Genomic DNA, 22,502 nt, shown 5'->3' on the forward strand with positions numbered 1-22,502 from the left:
TGTTAACCAGCGATCCCTGCATATTAGGTGACATTTTGGGTTGAAACGGTCTGAGGAAGGGTCTCAACCCGAATCATCACCTATTCTTTTTCTCAAGAGATGCTAGCTGACCCGTTGAGTAACTCCACATTTTGTGTCTGTCCAGGACAGATATATGGAAAGTAAAGGTTTAGCAGGCTCTGGGGCAACTGCAGGCAAATGGGCCAGCCCAATATGCTAGTGAAGAAGGTATGCTTGCCTTCATTGGTAGGGGCATGAAATGTATGTGGAAGATACTGTGCAATTAGTGTGCTTTACTGTTTCAGTCCATTAGATTGTTTTCCTTGGACAGTAGAGTGGTTCTCACAGTAAGTTTCTGTTTCACGTATGACTCTGTGACTCTGACTATTCTCACTGAAATCTTTCTTGGGTATGTATACTGCTGTTGTCAGCAAGTAATTTGGTACAGGTGATCACCTCCTGCTTCTCTGAATTATTTAAAATATTTTACGATGCATCTGATGAAATGTTGCATGCGTCTGGTGTAACAAGAGACCCACTAAGGGGCTGGATATCTTTCATTCTGTTTGACACATTCGGTCTGTCAGACACATTTCTCATTATTTTCCCATTTATCCATAGTTTCTAACGGTAGTGTCACCTCTGTACTGGGGTTCTGCAACTCCAAAGGCAGTCAAAGTCATGGGTAAGTGCCCATGTGGCAGGCCCTGACACTAGACGTGTGTCTGTGTGTGTGTGTGGCTGTGTGTGTGGGTGTGTGTGTGTGCGTGCGGCTGTGTGTGGGGCTGTGTGTGTGTGGGGGGGGCTGTGTGTGTGTGTGGCTGTGTGTGTGTGGCTGTGTGTGTCTGTGGCTGTGTGTGTGGCTGCGGCTGTACGTGTGGGTGTGGCTGTGTGTGTAGGGCTGTGGGTGTGGCTGTGTGGGCTGTGTGTGTGGGTGTGGCTGTGTGTGCGGCTGTGTGTGTGTGTGGCTGTGTGTGTGGGGCTGTGTTTGTGTGTGTGGGGCTGTGTTTGTGTGTGGGGGGCTGTGTGTGTGTGGCTGTGTGTGTGTGTGGTTGTGTGTGTGTGTGTGGCTGTGGCTGTACGTGTGGGTGTGGCTGTACGTGTGGGTGTGGCTGTGTGTGTGGGCTGTGTGGGTGCGTGTGTGTGTGGCTGTGTGTGTGTGTGTGTGGCTATGGCTGTACGTGTGGGTGTGGCTGTACGTGTGGGTGTGGCTGTGTGTGTGGGCTGTGTGGGTGCGTGTGTGTGTGGCTGTGTGTGTGTGTGTGGCTATGGCTGTACGTGTGGGTGTGGCTGTGTGGGCTGTGTGTGTGTGTGGGGCTGTGTGTGGGTGTGGCTGTGTGTGGGTGTGTGTGTGTGCGGGGGGCTCTGTGTGTTTGTGTGTGGGGCTGTGTGTGTGGGTGTGGCAGTGTGTGTGTGGCTGTGTGTGGGTGTGTGTGTGTGTGCGGGGGGGCTCTGTGGGTGTGGCTGTGTGTGGATGGGGCTGTGTGTGTGTGTGGGGGGTTGTGTGTGGATGGGGCTGTGTGTGGCTGTGGGTGTGTGTTTGTGTATGGGGCTGTGTGTGTGTGGGCTGTGTGTGTGGGGCTGTGTGTGGGACTGTGTGTGTGAGGCTGTGGGTGTGGCTGTGTGTGTGTGGAGCTGTGTGTGTGTGTGTGGGGGGGGGGCTGTGTGTGTGTGGGGCTGTGTGTGTGTGTGGGGCTGTATGTGTGTGGAGGGGCTGTGTGTGTGTGGAGGGGCTGTGTGTGTGTGTGGGGCTGTGTGTGTGTGGGGGGGCTGTGTGTGGGGGGGGGGGGGCTGTGTGTGTGTGTGAATGAATGGTGGATGGCCCCCTGCCATGCTGATCCCACTTGAAGTGATCTTCCTGTATGAATAATTTACAGTGGAACAGGACTGGGTACATGTGTAGCAAAGAACTGCAGACGCTGGTTTAAATTGAAGGTAGCCAAATTCAGTTTCTTTGCCAAGGCAGACAGATGCAATTGGTAATGTTTTTTAATATTGCCAATGTGAGATGAGCTAACTTTCAGGATTCACCTTCTGTGTAATTAAACTAGAGGCTAATTTCTTATCTCCCTTGCTTCTCCACAAGATATTTTGTTGTTAGATGCACAAAGTCAGCACTGGTTTCTGTGTCCGAAGAAGGGTCTCGACCCAAAACGTCACCTATTCCTTTTCTCTGGAAATGCTGCCTGATCCGCTGAGTTACTCCAGCTTCATGTTTCTATCTTCTAGTTTCTGACTTGTTTTCCCTTCCCTTTCAACAGAGAGAACTTGATGCTACTGCCACAGTATTGGCCAATCGACAGGATGAGAGTGAACAGTCCAGAAAACGACTTATTGATGAGAGTCGAGAATTTAAGAAGAGCACGCCAGAGGTGGGTAAAGTGGAGCTGTTGCATCTTCTAGTCTATGAAGAGCACTGAGTCATTGGTTCGGTTACACCATCTGGCATTGAAGATGTATTTTGATATTTTGGTGCTGCCATCAAGTTTCTGTCTATGGATATGTAATACTCACATATTTAAAACCTACAGTTTAGTTTAGTTTAGAGATACAGCACGGAAACAGGCTCTTTGGCCCACTGAGTCCGTGCCAACCAGCAATCCCTGCACACAAACGCTATTCCACACACACTAGGGCAATGTACAATTTCAAACCAATTAGCTTACCAACCTGTAGGTCTTTGGAATGTGGGAGGAAGCACATGACCCACAGAAAGGCACCCGCAGAAACCCCACACGGTCACAGGTACAAGCTCCAAACAGACAGCATCGCAGTCAGGATCAAACCCGCGTCTCTGGCGCCGTAAGCCAGCAACTCTAGTGTTGCGCCACCGTGTCGCACGATTATACAAAGAAATGTTGAGGGGTTTCAGAGGTTTTGGGAGTACATTTCTGTGACTTCATACTGTGCTTTGAATGCCACCCCCTCCATTTCTTCATCAGTAGCTTTCGTACTTATCACATGTTTCAGTGAAAGTGGAGCATTTATTCTTCAGCCCCAGGACATACTTGTGACCCAGGAGTAAGGTGGAAATTTGCTTTTGGTAGTTGCCTCTCCTATTCTTTCCTCTTTTCATGAAAGTGCTGGATATCAGCATACGCCAGCAAGAAATATATAAACAGATGTAGCAAAAAATTCTCTTGGAAGATGAAATGGGAAATACCATTTCAGGTGATAAGCAAAATGTGGAGATATGAAATAAATGCATTGTTCCTATCTACACGTAGGAAAGTCTAAAGACATATCAGAAACAGTAAGTAATCGAGGACAAACTGAAAACAATTAATATTATTAGAGTTAAAGTAGTGAGACAAATCCACTGGACCAGGTGGCTTCCATTTTAGGGTTATGTGGAATTGACTGCATTAATTATGATTGCGCAATGTCTTGATATTGGAAGGTCTGACTGATTAAAAAAAAACAAGTACCACCTTTATTTCAGAAAGAAAAATGACATCCTAAAAAATATCATTTAGGGCAAAGACGAGAATAAATGTGTACATCCAAAGATCAATTGGTAAGATGAGTAGCGTATTGGTAGAAAGAGTTTTATCACATTGGTGCAGTGGCACAACGGTAGAGTTGCTGCCTTACAATGCTATTTGGATTATGGCAAGAGGATTTGAACTCAAAAGTAGGAGTATATCGTGTTCCAAAGATGTGTAGATCCTTGGCGCCTTTGCATGTTGAATATTGTGTTGAGATCCGTCTCCCAAAGGCAGTAGATACTTATGATGGGTTACGTTCTGAGAAACCCATTGTAAATTGAAACTATCGTACGTGGAAATGCATTTAATACACCTGATCACGTGGCTGGAAGCGAGCTGCGGCTCTCTACGGGCCGCTACCGTTTGCACCATTGCAAAGTCGAAGCATCGTAAGGCAGGGAGCATCTGTATACTTGCCAAAGGCAGTATATACTTGCCTAGCACTGAAGATTGATGATGGAAATGTATGGTAATAACATGAAGGTTAATTGAACAGACTGGGCCTGTACTGTTATGCTCAGAATGGGAGGTGCTTTTATCGAAAATTATAAATTATATGGCTTGACAGGATAGATCTAAAGATAATCTTTCCCCTGGTTAGAATGTCTAAAGTTTGTGTTACCATTTCAAAAACACGAGTAAAGGAGAAGGGGTCAGTGCACGCGTGGCATTTTTGGGTTGTCAGAATGGTTTTCATAAGGTGACACCCAGGTGTTTGGTGAATCCAGTTGCAGCATTTGGAATTGGGGGTAATACTAGTTAAGATTTGACGTTGGTTACAGGTAGAAATGTAAGAGTGGGAGTTAATGCACTCTCATTTCAAGCAGGAATTAGTGTTTGGCTCCAATCTATTCTGGTGGCTGCCTCACCAATAGTCCCTTCCTTCTTTGTTGTTGTTTTTAGTGTGTGTTAAATATGTTTTAGTGTTCTTTAGCTTGTTTTATGGTGGGGGTCGGGGGAAACTTTTATAAATCTCTTAGCTTCCGTATCGTATCTCCGTCCGCACTGCGGCCTAACATCGAGGAGCTGGCGGCCTTTGCTGGAGACCGACTTTGGGAGCTCCAACCACGGGAGCCTGTGAACTTACCATCGTGGAGCTCACGGTCCCTGGTAAGAGACCGACTTCGGGAGCTCCAAGCCGCAGGAGCTTCGATCGCCCTGACGCAGGTGCTTCGATCGCCCCGACGCAGAGGCTCCGATCGCCCCGACGCGGGAGTTTCGATCGTCCCGATGCGGGAGTTTCGATTGCCCCGACGCAGAGGCTTTGATCGCCCTGACGCGGGAGTTTCGATCGCCCCGACGCAGGTGCTTCGATCGCCCCGACGCGGGAGTTTCGATCGCCCCGATGCGGGAGTTTCGATCGCCCCGACGCGGCGGGCTAGTCGATCGCCCCGACGCGGCGGGCTAGTCGATCGCCCCGACACGGGAGCTTCGATCGCCCCGACGCGGGAGCTTCGATCGCACCGACGCGGGAATTTCGATCGCCCCAACGCGGGAGTTGCGATCACCCCAACGCAGGAACTTCGATCGCCCCGACGCGGGGAGTTTCGATCGCCCCGACGCGGGAGCTTCGATCGCCCTGACGCGGGAGTTTCGATCGCCCCGACGCGGGAGTTGCGATCGCCCCGACGCGGGAACTTCGATCGCCCCGACGCGAGAACTTCGATCATCCCAACGCGGGAACTTCGATCGCCCCGACGCGACCCAACGCGGCAGCTTCGATCGCCCCGACGTGGGGGGCTTATCGATCGCCGGCTGTGGGAGCTGTGAACTACCCGGCTGCGGACGGTTCAACTGCCCTGACCATGGGTGAATAAAGAGGAAGAAGTTGGACTATTTTGCCTTCCATCATAGTGAGGAATGTGGGGAATCCGCTGTGGTGGATGGTTCTGTTAACTTTTATGTAATTGTGTGTCTTGTTGCTTTTTTTAATATGGCTGTATGGTAATTCGAGTTTTACTGTACCTTAATTGACAATAAACTGACCTTTGAACCTTTGATTTGGCTGAAGGGACCAGATGTAAGATTTCCAAGTCTGCTGATGATGCAAAACTGGGTGGAATGTGAGCAGGTCAGATAGATTTCACGGGAACAGAGACAAACCAAGTGAGTGAGCACAGAATGCACAGAAGGACAAATGGAAAAGTATGAGGCTATCAATTTTTGTTGCAAAAACAATTGATGTTTTACTAGGGTTCATGTTGTTCAATGGGACATTAAGTCCTTGTGTAAATGTCGCTGTAAACTAACGTATCAGTGCAGCAGGTAGTTAATGTGGCCAATTGTTTATTATTTTTGGGAATGAGGATGAGCAAGTGGTGGGAATGTCCATGGAGGAACACTATGCAAACAGTGACAACATTTCGGTCAGCTTTCAGGTAGTTGTGTAAAAGGGTAGGATTGAACCGAGAGTTAAGGTCTTAAATTCAAGGAGGGCTGACTTCATTTGCACAAAATGGGACCGAGTGAGAGTAGATTGGGGGCACCTGCAAGAGGGAAACCAATATCCAATAAGTGGAAGGTTTTAAAAAGTGAAACAGTAAGAATTCAGTCAGTGTGTAGGAAGGAACTGCAGACACTGGTTTACACCGAAGATAGACACAAAATGCTGAGTAACTCATCGGGACAGGCAGCATCTATGGAGAGAAGGAATGGATGACGTTTCAGGTCGAGATCCTTCTTCAGACTGAGGATTCAATCTGTACGTCTGTAAAGGGTAAGATTTGGGAACCTTGGTTAACAAAGAAAATTGAAGGTCTGATCAGGGTAAAGAAGGAAATCTGTCTCAAGTGTAGGAAATTGTTATCGTCAGTCTTATAAAGTTTTGCAGAGGATAGAGGAGAGTTAAGAAAAAAGTGAACGTGAAATGGAACCAGGCGATATGTGCGGTGTCCTGAATGAAAACACCCATCTGCCAATACTCTGCTCAACTTTCCAGATGGTCCACAGACAACCTTCCATGTTATTTGCACATCACCAATTTTGATGCAAGAGAGACTGCAGAGGCTGGAATTTGGAGCAAAACACAGATTCCTGGAGGAAGTCTGCAGGCCGAGCGGCATCTATTGGGGGAAGGAATAGTTGTGGTTTCAGATCGGAACTCGTGCAGTGTCGACTCGTAACATTGACAATTCCTTTACCCCACGGATGTTGCTCAACCCGCTTGGTTCCTCCAGCAGTTTGCTGTTTTACCATCAATTTATCTGTTATCTGCAACTTAGTCTGCAGGTATGATCTGCAATCATAAAATGCTGGCGTGCCTCCTACATCCACATTCAAACCATTAACATATATCATAAATAACAACGGTCCCACTGCCAATTCCTGCAGTACACCACGTCACAGACTTCCAATCAGACAACCATCTTTCCACCATTACATTCTTCCTCTTATCGCCAAGGCAATTTTGGCCCAATTATCCAGTTTACCTTTGATCCCATGCGCTTTAACCTTCTGGACTAACTTACCATGCTAACATACATATAGCCCACATCTACGACTCTGCCTTCATCAATCATTTATAGCACTTAGAACAATACAGCACAGGAACAAGACCTTCGGCACAAATTGTCTGTATGGAACATGAGGCCATGACCAGCACATAATCCATATCCCTCCATTCCCAGCATATCCATGTGCCTATCCAAAAGACTGTTAAATGCCACTGATGTATCTGCCTCTACCCTGGCAGCGTATTCCAGCTTCTCACCACCCTCTGCATAAAACAAAACACCCCACACATCTCCTTTGAACTTTCCTCTCTCACCTTAAATCTATTCCGTCCCGAGAAAAAGTTTTTGACTACGACCCTAACTATGCCTCTCATAATTTTATATACTTCTACATGTCTCCCCACAACCTTCGGCATCCCGGGGAAAACAATCCAAGTCTGTCTAACCTGTTCCTGTATTTAATACCCCCTAATCTCGGCACTTTCTGGTAACTCTCCTCTGCACCCTTTCCAAAGCCTCCACATCTTGCCTCTAACACGCGACAGAACTGCATGCAATACTCCAAATGCCACTTAACTAAAGTCCTATAAAACTATGCCCTCTAGTGTTTGACATTTCCAGCCAGGGAAATTGCTTCGGACCATCTATCTTATCTCTGCCTCTCATAAATTTGTATACTGCTATCAGGTCTTCCCTCAATCTCTGATGTTCCAGAGAAAACAATCCAAGATTGTCCAATCTCTCCTTGTATCATTGAATCCAGGCAGCTATTTGGAGGGAGGGGGAGGAGGGTGGGGGGGGGGGGGGGGGGGGGGGGTTGGAAGGGGAGGGGGAGGGAGGGGGAGGGGGGAGGGGGGGGAGGGAGGGGAGGGAGGGGAGGGGGGGGATGGGGGAGGGAGGAGGGAGCGGCGGAGAGGAGGGGGGAGAGGGGAGTGGGGGAGGAGAGAGTGCTTCACCAATGCAGGAGAGGTTTGGCCCAAAGGGGCCACTGGGTCTAGTTGACTTATAAATGTCTTGAGCACAAATATATATATATATGTGTGTGTATACATATATATATATATATGTGTGTATGTGTGTTTGTATGCATAATTGTATATGTGTATGTGTATAAGTGGATGTGTAATTGTATACTGTATATATGTGTGTGTGTGTACATATACATGTATATGAACTCCGCTGGTCATAAACCTCCAGAAAGTGGCACTACACCCTTCGACTACTACTATTTTTCTATAACCACTGTCTTCTTGCAGCTGGTTATGAATCCATATGACCAAGTCACTGTACTCGATCATGTTCATAAGACATAACCTGCTCCCATACAAAGCCATGCTGACTGCCCCTAATTACCCTCGTTCTCTTCCAAATGGGTGGAAATCCTATCTCGAAGAATCCTGCCCATTGGCCATCATATTACTGATATGCGGCTCATCGGCCTAAAATTGAATGTAATTTCTCCGATGATATCCAAAAGGATATATTTGTTTGGTGGGGCAACAGCACAGGGCATTTGCCATTCTTCGCCTGGTCCCTTTCTCAGTGGTCATCCACCTACCTTCTGCCTGCCACCTTAGGTGTGACCACCTCACTATCACCCCTATCTATTATGTTCTAAGCTTGTCCAGCCACAGCTCCAGTTCCCTCAGGCAGACAGTCAGGAGCTGCAGCTTTAGAAATTATTTTTAACTACGCTGCAGCATTGAAACAGGCCTTTGACCCACCAAATCTGCTCAACCAACACTCACCACACACACTAACACTATTTACACACTAGGACAATTTTACAATTTTTAAAAAAGCCAATTAACCTACAAACCTGCATGTATTCAGAGTATGAGAGGAAACCGGAGCACCCAGAGAATCCCACGCGTTTACGGGGAGAACGTACAAACTCCGTACAGATAGTACCCGTAGAGTCAGGATCGAACCCAGGTCTTTGGCGCTGTAGGCAGCAACTCTACCGCTCGCGCTACCGTGCTGCCTTTGAGCTGGGAGCTGGGTGTAGCTTCCACAGGTGTAACCCTCAGGGCACTGGAAGTGTTTCCGACTTCCCACAACTTACAGGCAGAGCACACCAATGCCCTAACTGCCATTTTCACTGCACTAGCACAAGTGGAACTTGTGAAAGGAAAATGCCTCACCTTATTTCACCATCCTTGTCAAAGCCACAAAAGTCAAACCCTCAGCACTTTCCCTCAAGCATTGGCCTTCAGGCCTCAGCAAGAAGCTGTTCTCAATCTGCCAATTAATGGGCTCAATGAGCAGCAAGTTCATAGCTCCCTGGAAATGGTGCCACAGGTAGATAGGATAGGGAAGAAGGCGTTTAGATTGCCTTCATAGGCAGAAGTGTTGAGTATTAGACTTGGGACATCTTGTTGCAGCTGTGCAAGACATCGGTTAGGCCACACTTAGAATATTGTGTGTCGTTCTGGTTGCCGCACGATATGGATAATGTCTAGAATGGAAGGCTTTAGTTGTAAGGAGAGATTAGATGAGTTAGAACTATTTTCCCTGAGGGGGCTGAGAAGTTACTTTATAGAGGTTTATAAAGTTATGACGGGCATTCAATAAAGCTGATTGTCACAGCCGTTTTCTCTGAAGAGGGATAGGTTTAAGGTGAGAGGGGAAATATTTAAATGAGATCTGAGGGGTAATTTCTCATATATGCGGTGGTGGATAGATGGAACTTGGTGCCAAAAGATGTTTTAGTTTTAGTTTTAGAAATACAGCGAGAAAACTGGCCCTTTGGCCCACATGTCCTTGCCCACCAGGCTTGTATTCACTGGAGTTTAGAAGGATGAGAGGGGATCTTATAGAGACATAAATAATAAAAGGACTGGACAAGCTAGATGCAGGAAAAATGCTCCCGACGTTGGGCGAGTCCACAACCAGGGGACTTAGAATAAAGGGAGGCCATTTAAAACTGAGGTGAGAAGGAACTTTTTCACCCAGAGAGTTGTGAATTTGTGGAATTCTCTGCCACAGAGGGCAGTGGAAACCAAATCACTGGATGGATTTAAGAGAGAGTTAGATAGAGCTCTAGGGGCCAGTGGAATCGAGAAATATGGGGAGAAGGGCAGGCACGGGTTACTGATTGTGGATGATCGGCCATGATCACAATGAATGGCGGTGCTGGCTCGAAGGGCCGAATGGCCTTCTGCACCTATTTTCTATGTTCCTATGTTTCTATGTAAAATGCTGGAGTAACTCAGCGGGTTAGGCAGCATCTCTGGAGAGAATGGATGGGTGGCGTTTTGGGTCGAGGACTCTTCTTCAGACCCAATCCTTCTCTCCAGAGATGCTGCCTGACCCGCTGAGTTACTCCAGCATTTTGTGCCAACCAGTGATCACCCATACACTAGTTCTATCTTAACCTACAAACCTGTAAGTCTTTGGAATGTGGGAGGAAACCGGAGCACCAGAGAAAACCTACGCGGTCACAGGGAGAACGTATAAACTCCGTACAGACAGCACCCGTAAGTCAGGATCTAACCCCTGGCACTGTATGGCAGCAACTCTACGGCTGTGCCAAGGTGCTGCCCTAATGTGCCACCCAGTCGTAGTGGCAGGTAGAATTGCAGCATTTAAAAAGCCGGGTACATGGATAAAAGGATCAGAGGGAATTGGGCTAAATACAGGAAAATGGGATTAGTGAGAGCTCAATAGACCTGGATTTTAAAGGGATCGAAGAATATGTAAAGAACATTTTGAAATAGAAGATCAATCATTTTCTTGTTTTCTTGAGCAGTGCAGCGGAAGTATGACTACTACCTGCATGTTCTTTTCCAAGTGATTGATCATCTCAACATGGAAATATATCTGCGTTCTTTCGTTCTTGCTGGGTGCAAATCGTTAATCTCCCGACTCAAGAGCATTGTGGAAGCACTTCCACAAGTATTCCTTCAGCGATTCAAGATGCTGCTCACAATCACCTTCCATGAAAGAAATAGATGGAAAAATGCAGAGATGATTTTTTCTGCAAGCACATAGCTTGCAATATAAATATAGGAAAGCAGATGGGTGGACCATGATTGGATCTGTGACATAAATCTCATAAGGTTGCTGCATAAAAGCGAATATGGTTAAGGGTAATAAAAGTATTGTGGTTTGAGGATTTATTGACAAAGGAAAACAGTAAATGGAGAATTTTAAAGTTGGTAAGCTGTAATCAATGGGGGGCCTTGGAGTACTTCCTCAGCTATTTACAATATATCTTACTGATTTAGTTAAAAGGGTGTGTAATTTATCTAAGTTTGCTGATGATTTGGAGGTGACTCATGGAGTCATGCAGTATGGTATAGGCCCATATACCTTCAGCGCTCATGGAGTAGATGCATATCCTTCCAGCTGTGCTGACCATCAAACGTATATATAAACTAAGCAAAAACAAACTGCTGGAAGAACACAGCAGGCAGGCAGCATCCGCGGAGGCAGTGGGATGTTCACTATGTCAGGTTGAGACCTGCATTAGGGCACAAAATGTCGACCCTCCCTCTCCTTTTGAAGATGCTGCCTGGTGATTCATCCAGATACTCAAGTGTTGTGAGAGTCCCTGCCTCCGCCATCCCCTCATGTTGCAGATTGTGGCCACCCTCTGGGGGAAAATATTCTTCCTCTGATCCACTCTAAACTGTTTATGACTCGATTTTAGGCCCCCCTGCAACCTCGTCTGCTGCAAAAAAAATGGCTTATCTATTGTCTCCTCATAACTGAAACATTCTACTTGGACCACATCCTGGTTACACTCCTCAGCACCCTGTCCACTGCAATCATATCATTCCAGTGCAATCATATCATTCCAGTGCACTGCTGTCCAGTGCAATCATATCGCTCCAGTGCAATCATATCGTTCCAGTGCAATCATATCGCTCCAGTGTAATCATATCGTTCCAGTGCAATCATATCGTTCCAGTGCAATCATTTCGTTCCAGTGCAATCATCTTTCCAGCGCAATCCACTCATATAACTTCTAGGCAGTCACATCTTTCCTCCAGTGAGCTAATCAGAACTGCACACAATACTCCTAACCATTGTGTTATAACGTTTAAAAAAAATCTCACAGTGTCTTACAACATGTTTGACTAATCTTCTTGAATTTTTTGAAGAGGTTACCAGGGAAATTGATAAGGGCAAGGCTGTGGATGTTGTCTATATGGACTTCAGTAAGGCATTTGACAAGGTTCCACATGGAAGGTTGATTAAGAAGGTTAAATCGTTGGGTATTAATAGTGAGGTTGCAAGATGGATTCAACAATGGCTGAATGGGAGATACCAGAGGGTAATGGTTGACAATTGTATGTCAGGTTGGAGGCCAGTGTCTAGTGGAGTACCCCAAGGATCTGTGTTGGGTCCACTGTTGTTTGTCATTTACATTAATGATCTGGATGATGGTGTGGCAAATTGGATTAGTAAATATGCAGATGATACTAGGATAGGTGGTGTAGTTAATAATGAAGTAGAGTTTCAAAGTCTACAGAGAGACTTGGGCCTTTTGGAAGGGTGGGCTGAAAGATGGCAGATGGAGTTTAATGCTGATAAGTGTGAGGTGCTGCATTTTGGTAGGACAAATCAAAATAGGACGTACAGGGTAAATGGTAGGGAATTGAGGAATGCAGTGGAACAGACGGATCTGGGAATAACTGGGCATTGTTCCCTGAAGGTGGAATCTCATGTGGATAGGGTGGTGAAGAAGGCGTTTGGTATGCTTGCCTTTATAAATCAGCATCGAGTATAGAAGTTGGGATGTAATGTTAAAATTGTACAGGGCATTGGTGAGGCCGAATCTGGAGTATGGTGTGCAGTTCTGGTCGCCAAATTATAGGAAGGATGTCGACAAAATGGAGAGGGTACAGAGGAGATTTACTAGAATGTTGCCTGGGTTTCAGCACTTAAGCTACAGAGAGAGGTTGAACAGGTTGGGTCTTTATTCTTTGGAGCGTAGAAGGTTGAGGGGGGACTTGATAGAGGTTTTTAAAATTTTGAGAGGGACGGACAGAGTTGACGTGGGTAGGCTTTTCCCTTTGAGAGTGGGGAAGATTCCAACAAGGGGACATAGCTTCAGAATTGAGGGACAAAAGTTTAGGGGTAACATGAGGGGTAACTTCTTTACTCAGAGGGTGGTGGCTGTATGGAATGGGCTTCCGATGGAAGTGGTGGAGGCTGGCTCGATTTTATTATTTAAGAGTAAATTGGATAGGTATATGGATAGGAGGGGATTAGAGGGTTATGGTCTGAGTGCAGGTAGATGAGACTAGGTCAGGGAGAATGGTCGGCATGGACTGGTAGGGCCGGACAGGCCTGTTTCCATGCTGTAGTTGTTATATGGTTATATGGTTATAACATGGAAACAGGCCCTTCGGTCCAACTTGCCCATGCCGACCAAGATGCCCCATCCACATGAGTCCCAGTAGCCGTATTTGATCCATTTCCCTCTATGTCTTTCCTATCCATGCACTAGTTCAAATAGTTTTCAAGTGTATTTGCCTCAACTACCTCCTCTGGTGGCTCTTTCCATACACGCACCACTCTCTGTGGTGGAAAAAGTTGCCTGCTTTCAGGTTCCTATTAAATCTTTCTCCTCTCACCATGAACCTATGACCTCTGATTCTTGATTCTCTTACTCTGGGTAAAAGACAGTGCATTTACCCTCTCTATTCCCCTCATGATCTTGTAACCTCTATAAGATCATCTCTCATTGTCCTGCACTCCAGCGTATAAAGACCCAGCCTGCCTAACCTCTCCCTATAGCTCAGGCCCTCAAGTCCTGGCAACATCTTCGTAAATTTTCTCTGCACTCTTTCCACCTTAACATCATTACTATAACAAAAACAACACATTACTCTAAATGCATTCTCACCAAAATCCAGAATAACTGTAACATAACACACCAACCTCTATACTCAATACCTTTACTGATGCCAACGCACCGAAAGGCTTCTTGAACACCATATGAATGAATGATTCGGTATTATCACGTTTGACATATCACAGTGAAACTCTTTGCTTTGCATACCATACACAAAGGCAATAATATGTAATAATATCTGTGTCCATATCCATACATGTACCTTAAGTAAAAAAGGCTGCTTGTAATATTTGTGAACTGCTGTTCCTATACCTCCTCCCTCGAATCTGTCCAGGGACACCGACCGACAGGTTAGGCAGAGGTTCACTTGCACCTCCTCCATCATCTACAGTATCCGTTGTTCAAGATATGGACTCTTATATATCGGCGAGATCAAACGTTGACTGGGCGATCGTTTCGCTGAACACCTTTGCTCAGTCCGCCTGAACCTATCTGATCTCCCGGTTGCTAAACACTTGTTAATTCTCCTTCCCATTCCCACACTGACCTTTCTGTCCTAAGGTCTCCTCCATTGTCAGAGTGAGGCTAAATGCAAATTGGAGAAACAGCATCTCATTTCACTTGGGCAGCTTACAGCCCAGTGGTATGAATATTGATTTCTCTAACTTCAGGTAGCCCTGGCATTCCCTCTCTCATTATCCCTCCCCCACCCAAGTCACACTAGCTTCTCGTTTTCACCCAACAAAGGCCTGTTTCCTTTATCATCGTTACTTTTTTGCATATCTTTCATTCATTGTTCTTTATCTCTCTACATCATCATCTATATCTCTCATTTCCCTTATCACTAACCAGTCTGAAGAAGGGCCTTGACCCGAAATGTCACCCATTTCTTCTCTCCAGAGATGCTGCCTGTCCCGCTGAGTTACTCCAGTGTTTTGTGTCTAAAATATTGTGTTAGTCAGGTTCAAGATGTGGGACCCAATTCATGAGCACTAACCTTGGATGGGCCATGATATTATTGAGAGAACGCTATGTAGTTGGATTTGTCTTCTTTCACATGAGATATATGATTCCTAGTGATGATTACCATTGTGTATTGTGTATTTATGAACTGAACCTCCATGGCTGGGGCAACAGAAAGTGGGGAAATGCTGCTTTTAACGTACTTTGCAAACCAAAAGGAAAAATCCTCCAGAACAATCACTCTTCCTGACCAACAGGCAGATGACAAAGAGCACATTGAACCATTAGTTCTTAGCTTTGGGCAGCACAGTGGTGCAGCAGTAGAGCTGTTGCCTTACAGCTCCAGAGAACCAGGTTCGATCCTGACTATGGGTGCTGTCTGTACGGAGTTTGTACATTCTCTCTGTGCGTTTTCTCCGGGCACTCCGGTTTCTTGCCACACCCTAAAGATGTGCAGGTTTGTAGGTTAATTGGCTTAGTTAAAATTGAAAATTGGCCCTAGTGTGTAGGATGGCACAATCTCGATGGGCTGAAGGGCCAGTTTCCACATTGTATCTCTAATGTCTACAGCTTAATCTCACTGAATTCTAGGACGAGTGTAGATGGGGCATCTTTGTCGGCTTGGGTAAGTTGGTCCGAAGGGTCAATAGACAATAGACAATAGACAATAGGTGCAGGAGTAGGCCATTCAGCCCTTCGAGCCAGCACCGCCATTCAATGCGATCATGGCTGATCACTCTCAATCAGTACCCCGTTCCTGCCTTCTCCCCATACCCCCTCACTCCGCTATCCTTAAGAGCTCTATCCAGCTCTCTCTTGAAAGCATCCAACGAACTGGCCTCCACTGCCTTCTGAGGCAGAGAATTCCACACCTTCACCACTCTCTGACTGAAAAAGTTCTTCCTCATCTCCGTTCTAAATGGCCTACCCCTTATTCTTAAACTGTGGCCCCTTGTTCTGGACTCCCCCAACATTGGGAACATGTTTCCTGCCTCTAATGTGTCCAATCCCCTAATTATCTTATATGTTTCAATATGATCCCCCCTCATCCTTCTAAATTCCAGTGTATACAAGCCCAATCGCTCCAGCCTTTCAACATACGTTTTGCATGAAGATTTCTCAGATACCCGTTGGAGAAATGCGAGATCATGAATGAAGAAGGATCGGGAATAGTTCTAGAAGTTCTGGGTGCGCCAATCTATCAACTTTTGTGATTGAGACAGAAGTAGAAGCAAGTATGAAACCACAAACTAAGCAAAATTAGGTGTATTTTGGGAACGATGATGGCAAAAAAAAAAGTGGAACAAAAAATGAACATAATAAGTATACAGAATTCTGATGAATCAAACTCTATCCCATTTCATTCCGCTGCGTAGGATTTCTGATCTTAGCACAAAATATTCCCCAGATATCAGGATTTCAGCACTCAGCACACTAAATATAGTTAACTCACCACCAGCTTTCTCCTTCAGTCAGCAGTTTATTTTGGAAACCTAATCAGTTTCCTATGAAATATAATTTCTGTGAAGTTATGTAGAGTTTTAAGGAGAACTGCAGAGTGAATACTTAACTAGGTTGCTGCATGAGGATTTGAAAATCTGCTGTAATCTGTTGCGAGATGTTTAAGCATTTGGAAGAGCCAGTTTACTGGTGTTAGCAATGGCCAATTCAGAATTTTAACTGCTGGTTTAAATCGAAGGTAGACACAAAATGCTGGTGTAACTCAGCGGGTCAGGCAGCATCTCGGGAGAGAAGGAATGGGTGACGTTTCGGGTCGAGACCCAAGGGCCTGACCTGTCTTTATATATATCTATATTAAAGTTAATAGAACAGTGATCACTGATCCCAAAAGGCTCACCTTCAAACACAACAGTCAAATGTCCTTCCCAATTTCCTAAAAGGAGATCACGCTTTGCCCTCTCCCATGAAGGGCCCGCTATATATTACCTAAGGAAACTCCCCTGAATATATTTGACAAATTCCACCCCATCTAATCCATTTGCACTGTGACTGTCTAAGTCTATATTAGGAAAGTTAAAATCATGACAACCATGACAACCTTATTAGTCTTGCAGCTGCCTACATTCTCCTAGCATATTAACTCTTCAATTCCCATGGGCAATTTGGGGGCCTGTAGTATACTCCCAACAAGGTGATCATCCCCTTTTATTACTCAGCTCTATCTATATAGCCTCACTGCCTCGAACCATTAATAATATTCTTAACTATCTAAAACTCCACCAATTTTAGTGTCATTGGCAATGTTACTAATCAATCCACATAGTTCGAATAATGAAAGGCTTGGATAGAGTGAATGTGGAGAGGATGTTTCCACTAATGTGGGAGAGTCTAGGACTAGAGGTCATAGCCTCAGAATTAAAGGACATTCCTTTAGGAAGAAGATGAGGAAGAATTTATTTTGTCAGAGGGTTGTGAATCTGTGGAATTCTTTGCCAAAGAAGGCTGTGGAAGCCAAGTCAATGGATATCTTTACGGCAGAGATAGATAGATTCCTGATTAGTACGGATGTCAGGGGTTATGGGGAGAAATCAGGAGAATGGGGTTAGAAGGGAGAGATAGATCGATCAGCCATAATTGAATGGCGGGGTAGACTTGATGGGCCAAATGGCTTAATTCTGTTTCTGTCACGTATGACCATATGACCTTATGACATGGTTCTATTTAAATCATTGATGTATATATGTTTATATTTGACAAACAACTCATTGAAATAAATCTTTGAAGTATCATCAGCAATCCCCAGTTGGTCAATAATACAGTTTTCAAACAGACTCCTTCAAATTGCGTTGGCCTCACTCTGGCAGTGGAGGAGACCCAGGACAGAAAGGTCAGTGTGGAATGGAGGGGGAGTTAAAATGGTTGAATGGGAAGGGAAGTCAAACTGCATTTGGTGTTTCTGATGTGACCTCCTATACATCGGCGACACCAAGTGTAAACTCGGCGACTGTTTCCCCGAAAACATGCACTTGTTCTGCCGAGGCCTGCAGGAGCCCCCAGTTGGTAACCATCTTGACTCCCCTTCCCATTGCCATACTGACCGTTTCTGAAGAAGACTGTGCACAGGAGGCTTCCCCCCCGTGTAAGGGCATTTGTGGCAGCAAGTTTTGTTCAGGCAACGTGCATTTTAGTGTAGTTTAGAGATACAGCATGAAAACAGGCCCAACAAGTCTATGCCGACCAACGAATGCCCGTACACTAGATAATCCTACACATTAGGGACAATTTACACAGGCCAATTAATCTACAAATCTGCACGTCTTTGGAATGTGGGAGGGAAACAAAGCACCCAGAGAAAATCCATACAAAGGGAAAACGTATAAACCCCTTGCAGACAGCATCTGTAGTCAGGATCGAACACAGGTCTCTAGTGCTGCAAGGCAGCAATTCTACCTCTGCGCCACTGTGACGTGCATTTGCTGCCCTAATTGCTCCTGAATTGAGGAGACAGTTAACATTGTGTAAAAAGGAACTGCAGATGCTGGTTTACACCGAAGATAGACACAAAATGGTGGAGTTAAAGCAGCGGGTCAGGCAGCATCTCTGAAGAAAAGGAATGGATGACGTTTCAGGTCGAAACACTTCTCAGACTGAGAGTCAGGGGAGAGGGAAACTAGAGTATGAAAAGGTACAGAACAAATCAGAGCCCCACCAATGGCCAAGGAGCCCACCAATGGTCCATTGTTCTCTGTGGAGGAGGTGATAACGAAGTGATATGAACAGTGAAATTAGCAGGGCGACTAGGGTGGGGGAGGGATGTAGAGAGAGGGAATGCAAGGGTTACTAGAAATGAGAGAAATCAATATTCATACCAATGGTGACCAAGCAAAATAGAGGTGCTGTTCTCCAATTTGCGTGTGGCATCACTCTGGCAGTGAATGAGGTCCAGGACTGAAAGGTCAGTGTGAGAATGGGAATGGAAATTTAAAATGATTGGCAACCAGGGGACCACATAGGCCAAGGCGGACCGAGCGAAGGTGTTTAGCAAAAGCGTAGGTGTTCAGACAACATCGGTGGTGCTACGATCACATAGGGGCCAGACTGCGTAAGGATGGCAGATTTCTTCCATGAAATAAACCAGATGGTTTTATTTTGCAATAATTAATTTAAATATAGGTTCTGTGGCTGCCTAGTGGGATTTAAACTTGTGTCCCTGCATTAACAATGCAGAATCTGACTGGTATGCCTGGCAGAGTCAGTGTCAACACTTTGGCAAAGCTAAATATTACCCTTTTTTGCCCTAAATAAATGTCAAAGTCACATGAACCACAAACCTGAGGTTTTCCGCCAAGCCTTTACTGACTTTCGTCATGTAGATGTGGACAGCAAAGAGGCATGTGTCAGCAGAGGAATGACCTGTGCAAGGGTTTTGAGAGGGACTGACTCTGAGACCAGTTTTGGCACCTCTGTGAGTTTGTTCAGAAGGTTTTCTGAGGTTGTGAATGATGACTAGCTTGTGGAAGGGTTAGGGTTTTTGAAAGGAACATGACTCTATTCTGATTTGACATAAGATTATAGCTCATGATCTTGGGCTCGCTTCCGCTTTTCTATATATTCACAATCCTTTACTTCCATGTAGAGCTCATCTACCTTGAATGTATTCTGTTCCAAAGCTCTTTTTGGTTATTGGAATTTGTAATTAATTTATTAGCCAAGTATGTCAAAACATACAAGGAATTTGATTTGCCATACAGTCATACTGAAAAAGCAGCGAGCCACACAACGACATAAAACTGACATAAACATCCACCCCAGCGCACTTTGATGGAAGGCAATAACGTATTATCTTCTTCCCTCCTTTTCTCCCGCGGTCGGGGCAGTCGAACCATCTGCAGTCGGGGCGATCGAAGCTCCCACGATCGGGGCGGTGAAGCTCCTGCGGTTGGTGCTCCCGAAGTTGATCCCTAACCAAGGGGACCACAAGCCCCATGATGTTAAGTCCGCAGGCTCCTGCGGTTGGAGCTTCCGAAGTCAATCCCCAGCAAAGGGACTGCCAGCTTCACGATGTTAGGCCACAGTGTGGACGGAGATACGATACGGAAAAAGTTGCATCTCCGTCGAGGAAGAGACAAAAAAGTCCCCCCCCCTCCCCCGCCACCAGCTACATAATACAAAACTAAAGATACACTAAAACATACATTTAAAAACAGACTAAAAACAAAAGAAGAAAAAGACGAGGCAGACTGTTGGCGAGGCTGCCATCGTATGGCGCCACCCGGTTATGATTTGCAAAAATTCAAGACCTCCAAGTCTCCCCATGAGTCTCCTCAAGAGCCCTCGGAAAACTCCCTCCAAATCTTTTATGTTTCAGTCAGATCATCTCTCATTCGTCAATGCTCCAATTGAAGAAGTCTGAATGTGCTCAGCCTTTTTTAATGAAGAAATTCTACCTACTCCTAATTCTTACTCTGGATTCTTGTTGGAGATGCACCATTTATTATTTTTTACATCACTTTCTTTACCAAATCTCTTCCTATTTAATCTGAGTACATCCTTACTAACGTACACTGTGGAATCCCTTCCATCACATTGGACAAAACACTATGCCATGTCTTTCTTTTCATGTACACTCAATCCTTTCCCCCTCTTCCAGGTTCATAATGGGATTTCCTTTGTTTTCCCTTATTATCAAACTTACTAAACTTATGTGCAATGGATGAAAAGATTTCCTTCCAAAGTTCTGACATTTCTACCTGTCCTTTTATTTCCAGCATTCAGAAGGAACTATTTCTTGTTGATGCTCGTACATCCTCCATTTCCAACAATATGGATTATTTTTCCATTGACCCTGTCCCAAGTTACAGTAAGAAAAGCAACACCCATTATCTCCTCCATTCCCATCCTCCAGGGCCTGCATGCAGTCTTTCCATGTGAGGCAGTGATTTACTGGACATAGAATCATTCAACCCCCCACATCCATGATGACCAATGTGGGGCAGGCCCCCCGGTTTCACTTCTGAAGTCGATCTCTATCTCCTTTATCTTGCTGACAGGCCTTAACTACCATGTCTTTGACAACATCACAGCACTTGTGTCATCTCTTGGTATTCACCTGATCATTGACGTTCCCCCAAGTGTCTCCATCCCTCCAACTTCAAACACACTTGTTTTCTCATCTTTGCAGTTGGAATGAAACGTCATTAACCCGAGACGTTAAATCTCCTTCTCGCTGCTGAGCTGCTAAGTGTCTCCAGCCTTCTCTGTTTTCAGATTCATATTCTGGCATCAGTTCTGGGTTGCCCCATTACAGGAAAGATGTGAAGGCTGTGGAGAGAATGCAGAGGAGGTTTACAGAATGCTGCCTGGATTAGAGGATTTTAGGTCTCGGGAGAGTTTGGATAGACTTGGATTGTTTTCTCTGGAATGTCGGAAGTTGAAGGGAGATATTAAATTATGAGAGGCATAGACAGGGTGGACAGTCAGGACATTTTTTCCCAGGGTGGAAATGTCCAACACTAGAGGGCGTAGGTATCAGGTGAGACAAGTTTAATGCAAATGTGCAGGGCATGTTTTTACACAGAGACTGATGGGGGCCTGGAACACATTGCCAGGGGTGGTGGTGGAGGCAGACACGACAGTGGCTTTTGAAGCTTTTAGATCGGCACACAGAAGTGCAGAGAATAGAGCGATATGGATCAAGTACAGCCAGATGAAATCAGTTTAACTTGGCATGTTTGGCACAAACATTGTGGGCTGAAGGGCCCATTCCTGTGCTGTACTGTTTCATGTTCTGTAGTTTTGCTGGACTTGTCATCTCCATGTACTGGTGTTACAGTGAAAGTCTTTGTTTAGTTTTAGTTTTTAGTTAGAGATATGCTCTTTGGCCCCACCGAGTCTGCGCCGACCAGCGATCCCCGCACACTAACACTATCCTACACACACTAGGGACAGTTTACAATTATACCAAGCCATTTTGCCTACAAATCTATATGTCTTTGGAGTGTAGGAGAAAACCAGAGATCCCGGAGAAACCCACACAGGTCTCGGGGAGAACGTACGAACTCCGTACAGACACGACCCCTAGTCATGATCGAACTCTACTGCTGCAGGCATTGTGCCGCCCATCACTTTAATCTTTGAACATAATGTAATTTTAATTAAAATCAAAACATTGGGAGCACCAAGCGAAAATCTAAATGATTGTAATAGAAAGAATAATACAAATAGGAGTATTAAAAATTATTTTGCCGGAAGAGCTGTAGAACTCTTTATGTTACATATGGCCTATGTACAACATACATCAGCCTACTTTTATTGCAATTATTGCAGGTGTTTTGTAATGTTTAAAATATATATTCCTTGAATTAGATCATAAATATCGGATATAAAGAAATATTGTGACATTCGTCCTTCACTGCTGTATGTATAGTTGTTAGTTTGCTTGATCATAGTGATTAAGTTAATGATCTTGATTCGCCCTGTGCAGTGCTCTATGTATGGAAACTGAATAGTATTAAAACAATATAAGATTCTACTACTGTTAAAGAGCAATTAAATCTTTCACAGTCAAAGATCGTCTTTCTCAAATAAATTCTAGAGATAAATTGAATCGTCAATACACAGATGAATACCACACAAAGATATCAGTCTTTAAAACGATTACGCTATTGAAACAAAATATAAAAAAATTCTTGCTGCTTGTACTGAAGATGCAGTTAATAATTCCAGAAATGTTCAAATGAAAGTATATTAATTATTAGATTAGATTGCCATCTTAATTTTTCTGTAATATACTTCTCAAATTAAAATTGTATAATTGCTAAAACAAAACTG

The 22,502-nt window shown here is 45.0% G+C and overlaps 1 protein-coding gene across 4 annotated transcripts in view; it reads left to right on the plus strand.

Annotated features, from left to right (window-relative positions):
* cux1b (cut-like homeobox 1b) overlaps window positions 1-22,502 on the plus strand; it is a 477,189-nt gene that overhangs the window by 84,221 nt on the left and 370,466 nt on the right. For all 4 annotated transcript variants that reach the window (XM_078422720.1, XM_078422717.1, XM_078422719.1 and 1 more), the window contains exon 2: window positions 2,262-2,372. In XM_078422720.1, coding sequence (XP_078278846.1) covers window positions 2,262-2,372 — 111 coding nt within the window. The remainder of the gene's footprint in view (window positions 1-2,261; window positions 2,373-22,502) is intronic.

This window comes from Rhinoraja longicauda, chromosome 26 (genome assembly GCF_053455715.1).
Source record: "Rhinoraja longicauda isolate Sanriku21f chromosome 26, sRhiLon1.1, whole genome shotgun sequence".
NCBI classification, from domain to species: Eukaryota; Metazoa; Chordata; class Chondrichthyes; order Rajiformes; family Arhynchobatidae; genus Rhinoraja; species Rhinoraja longicauda.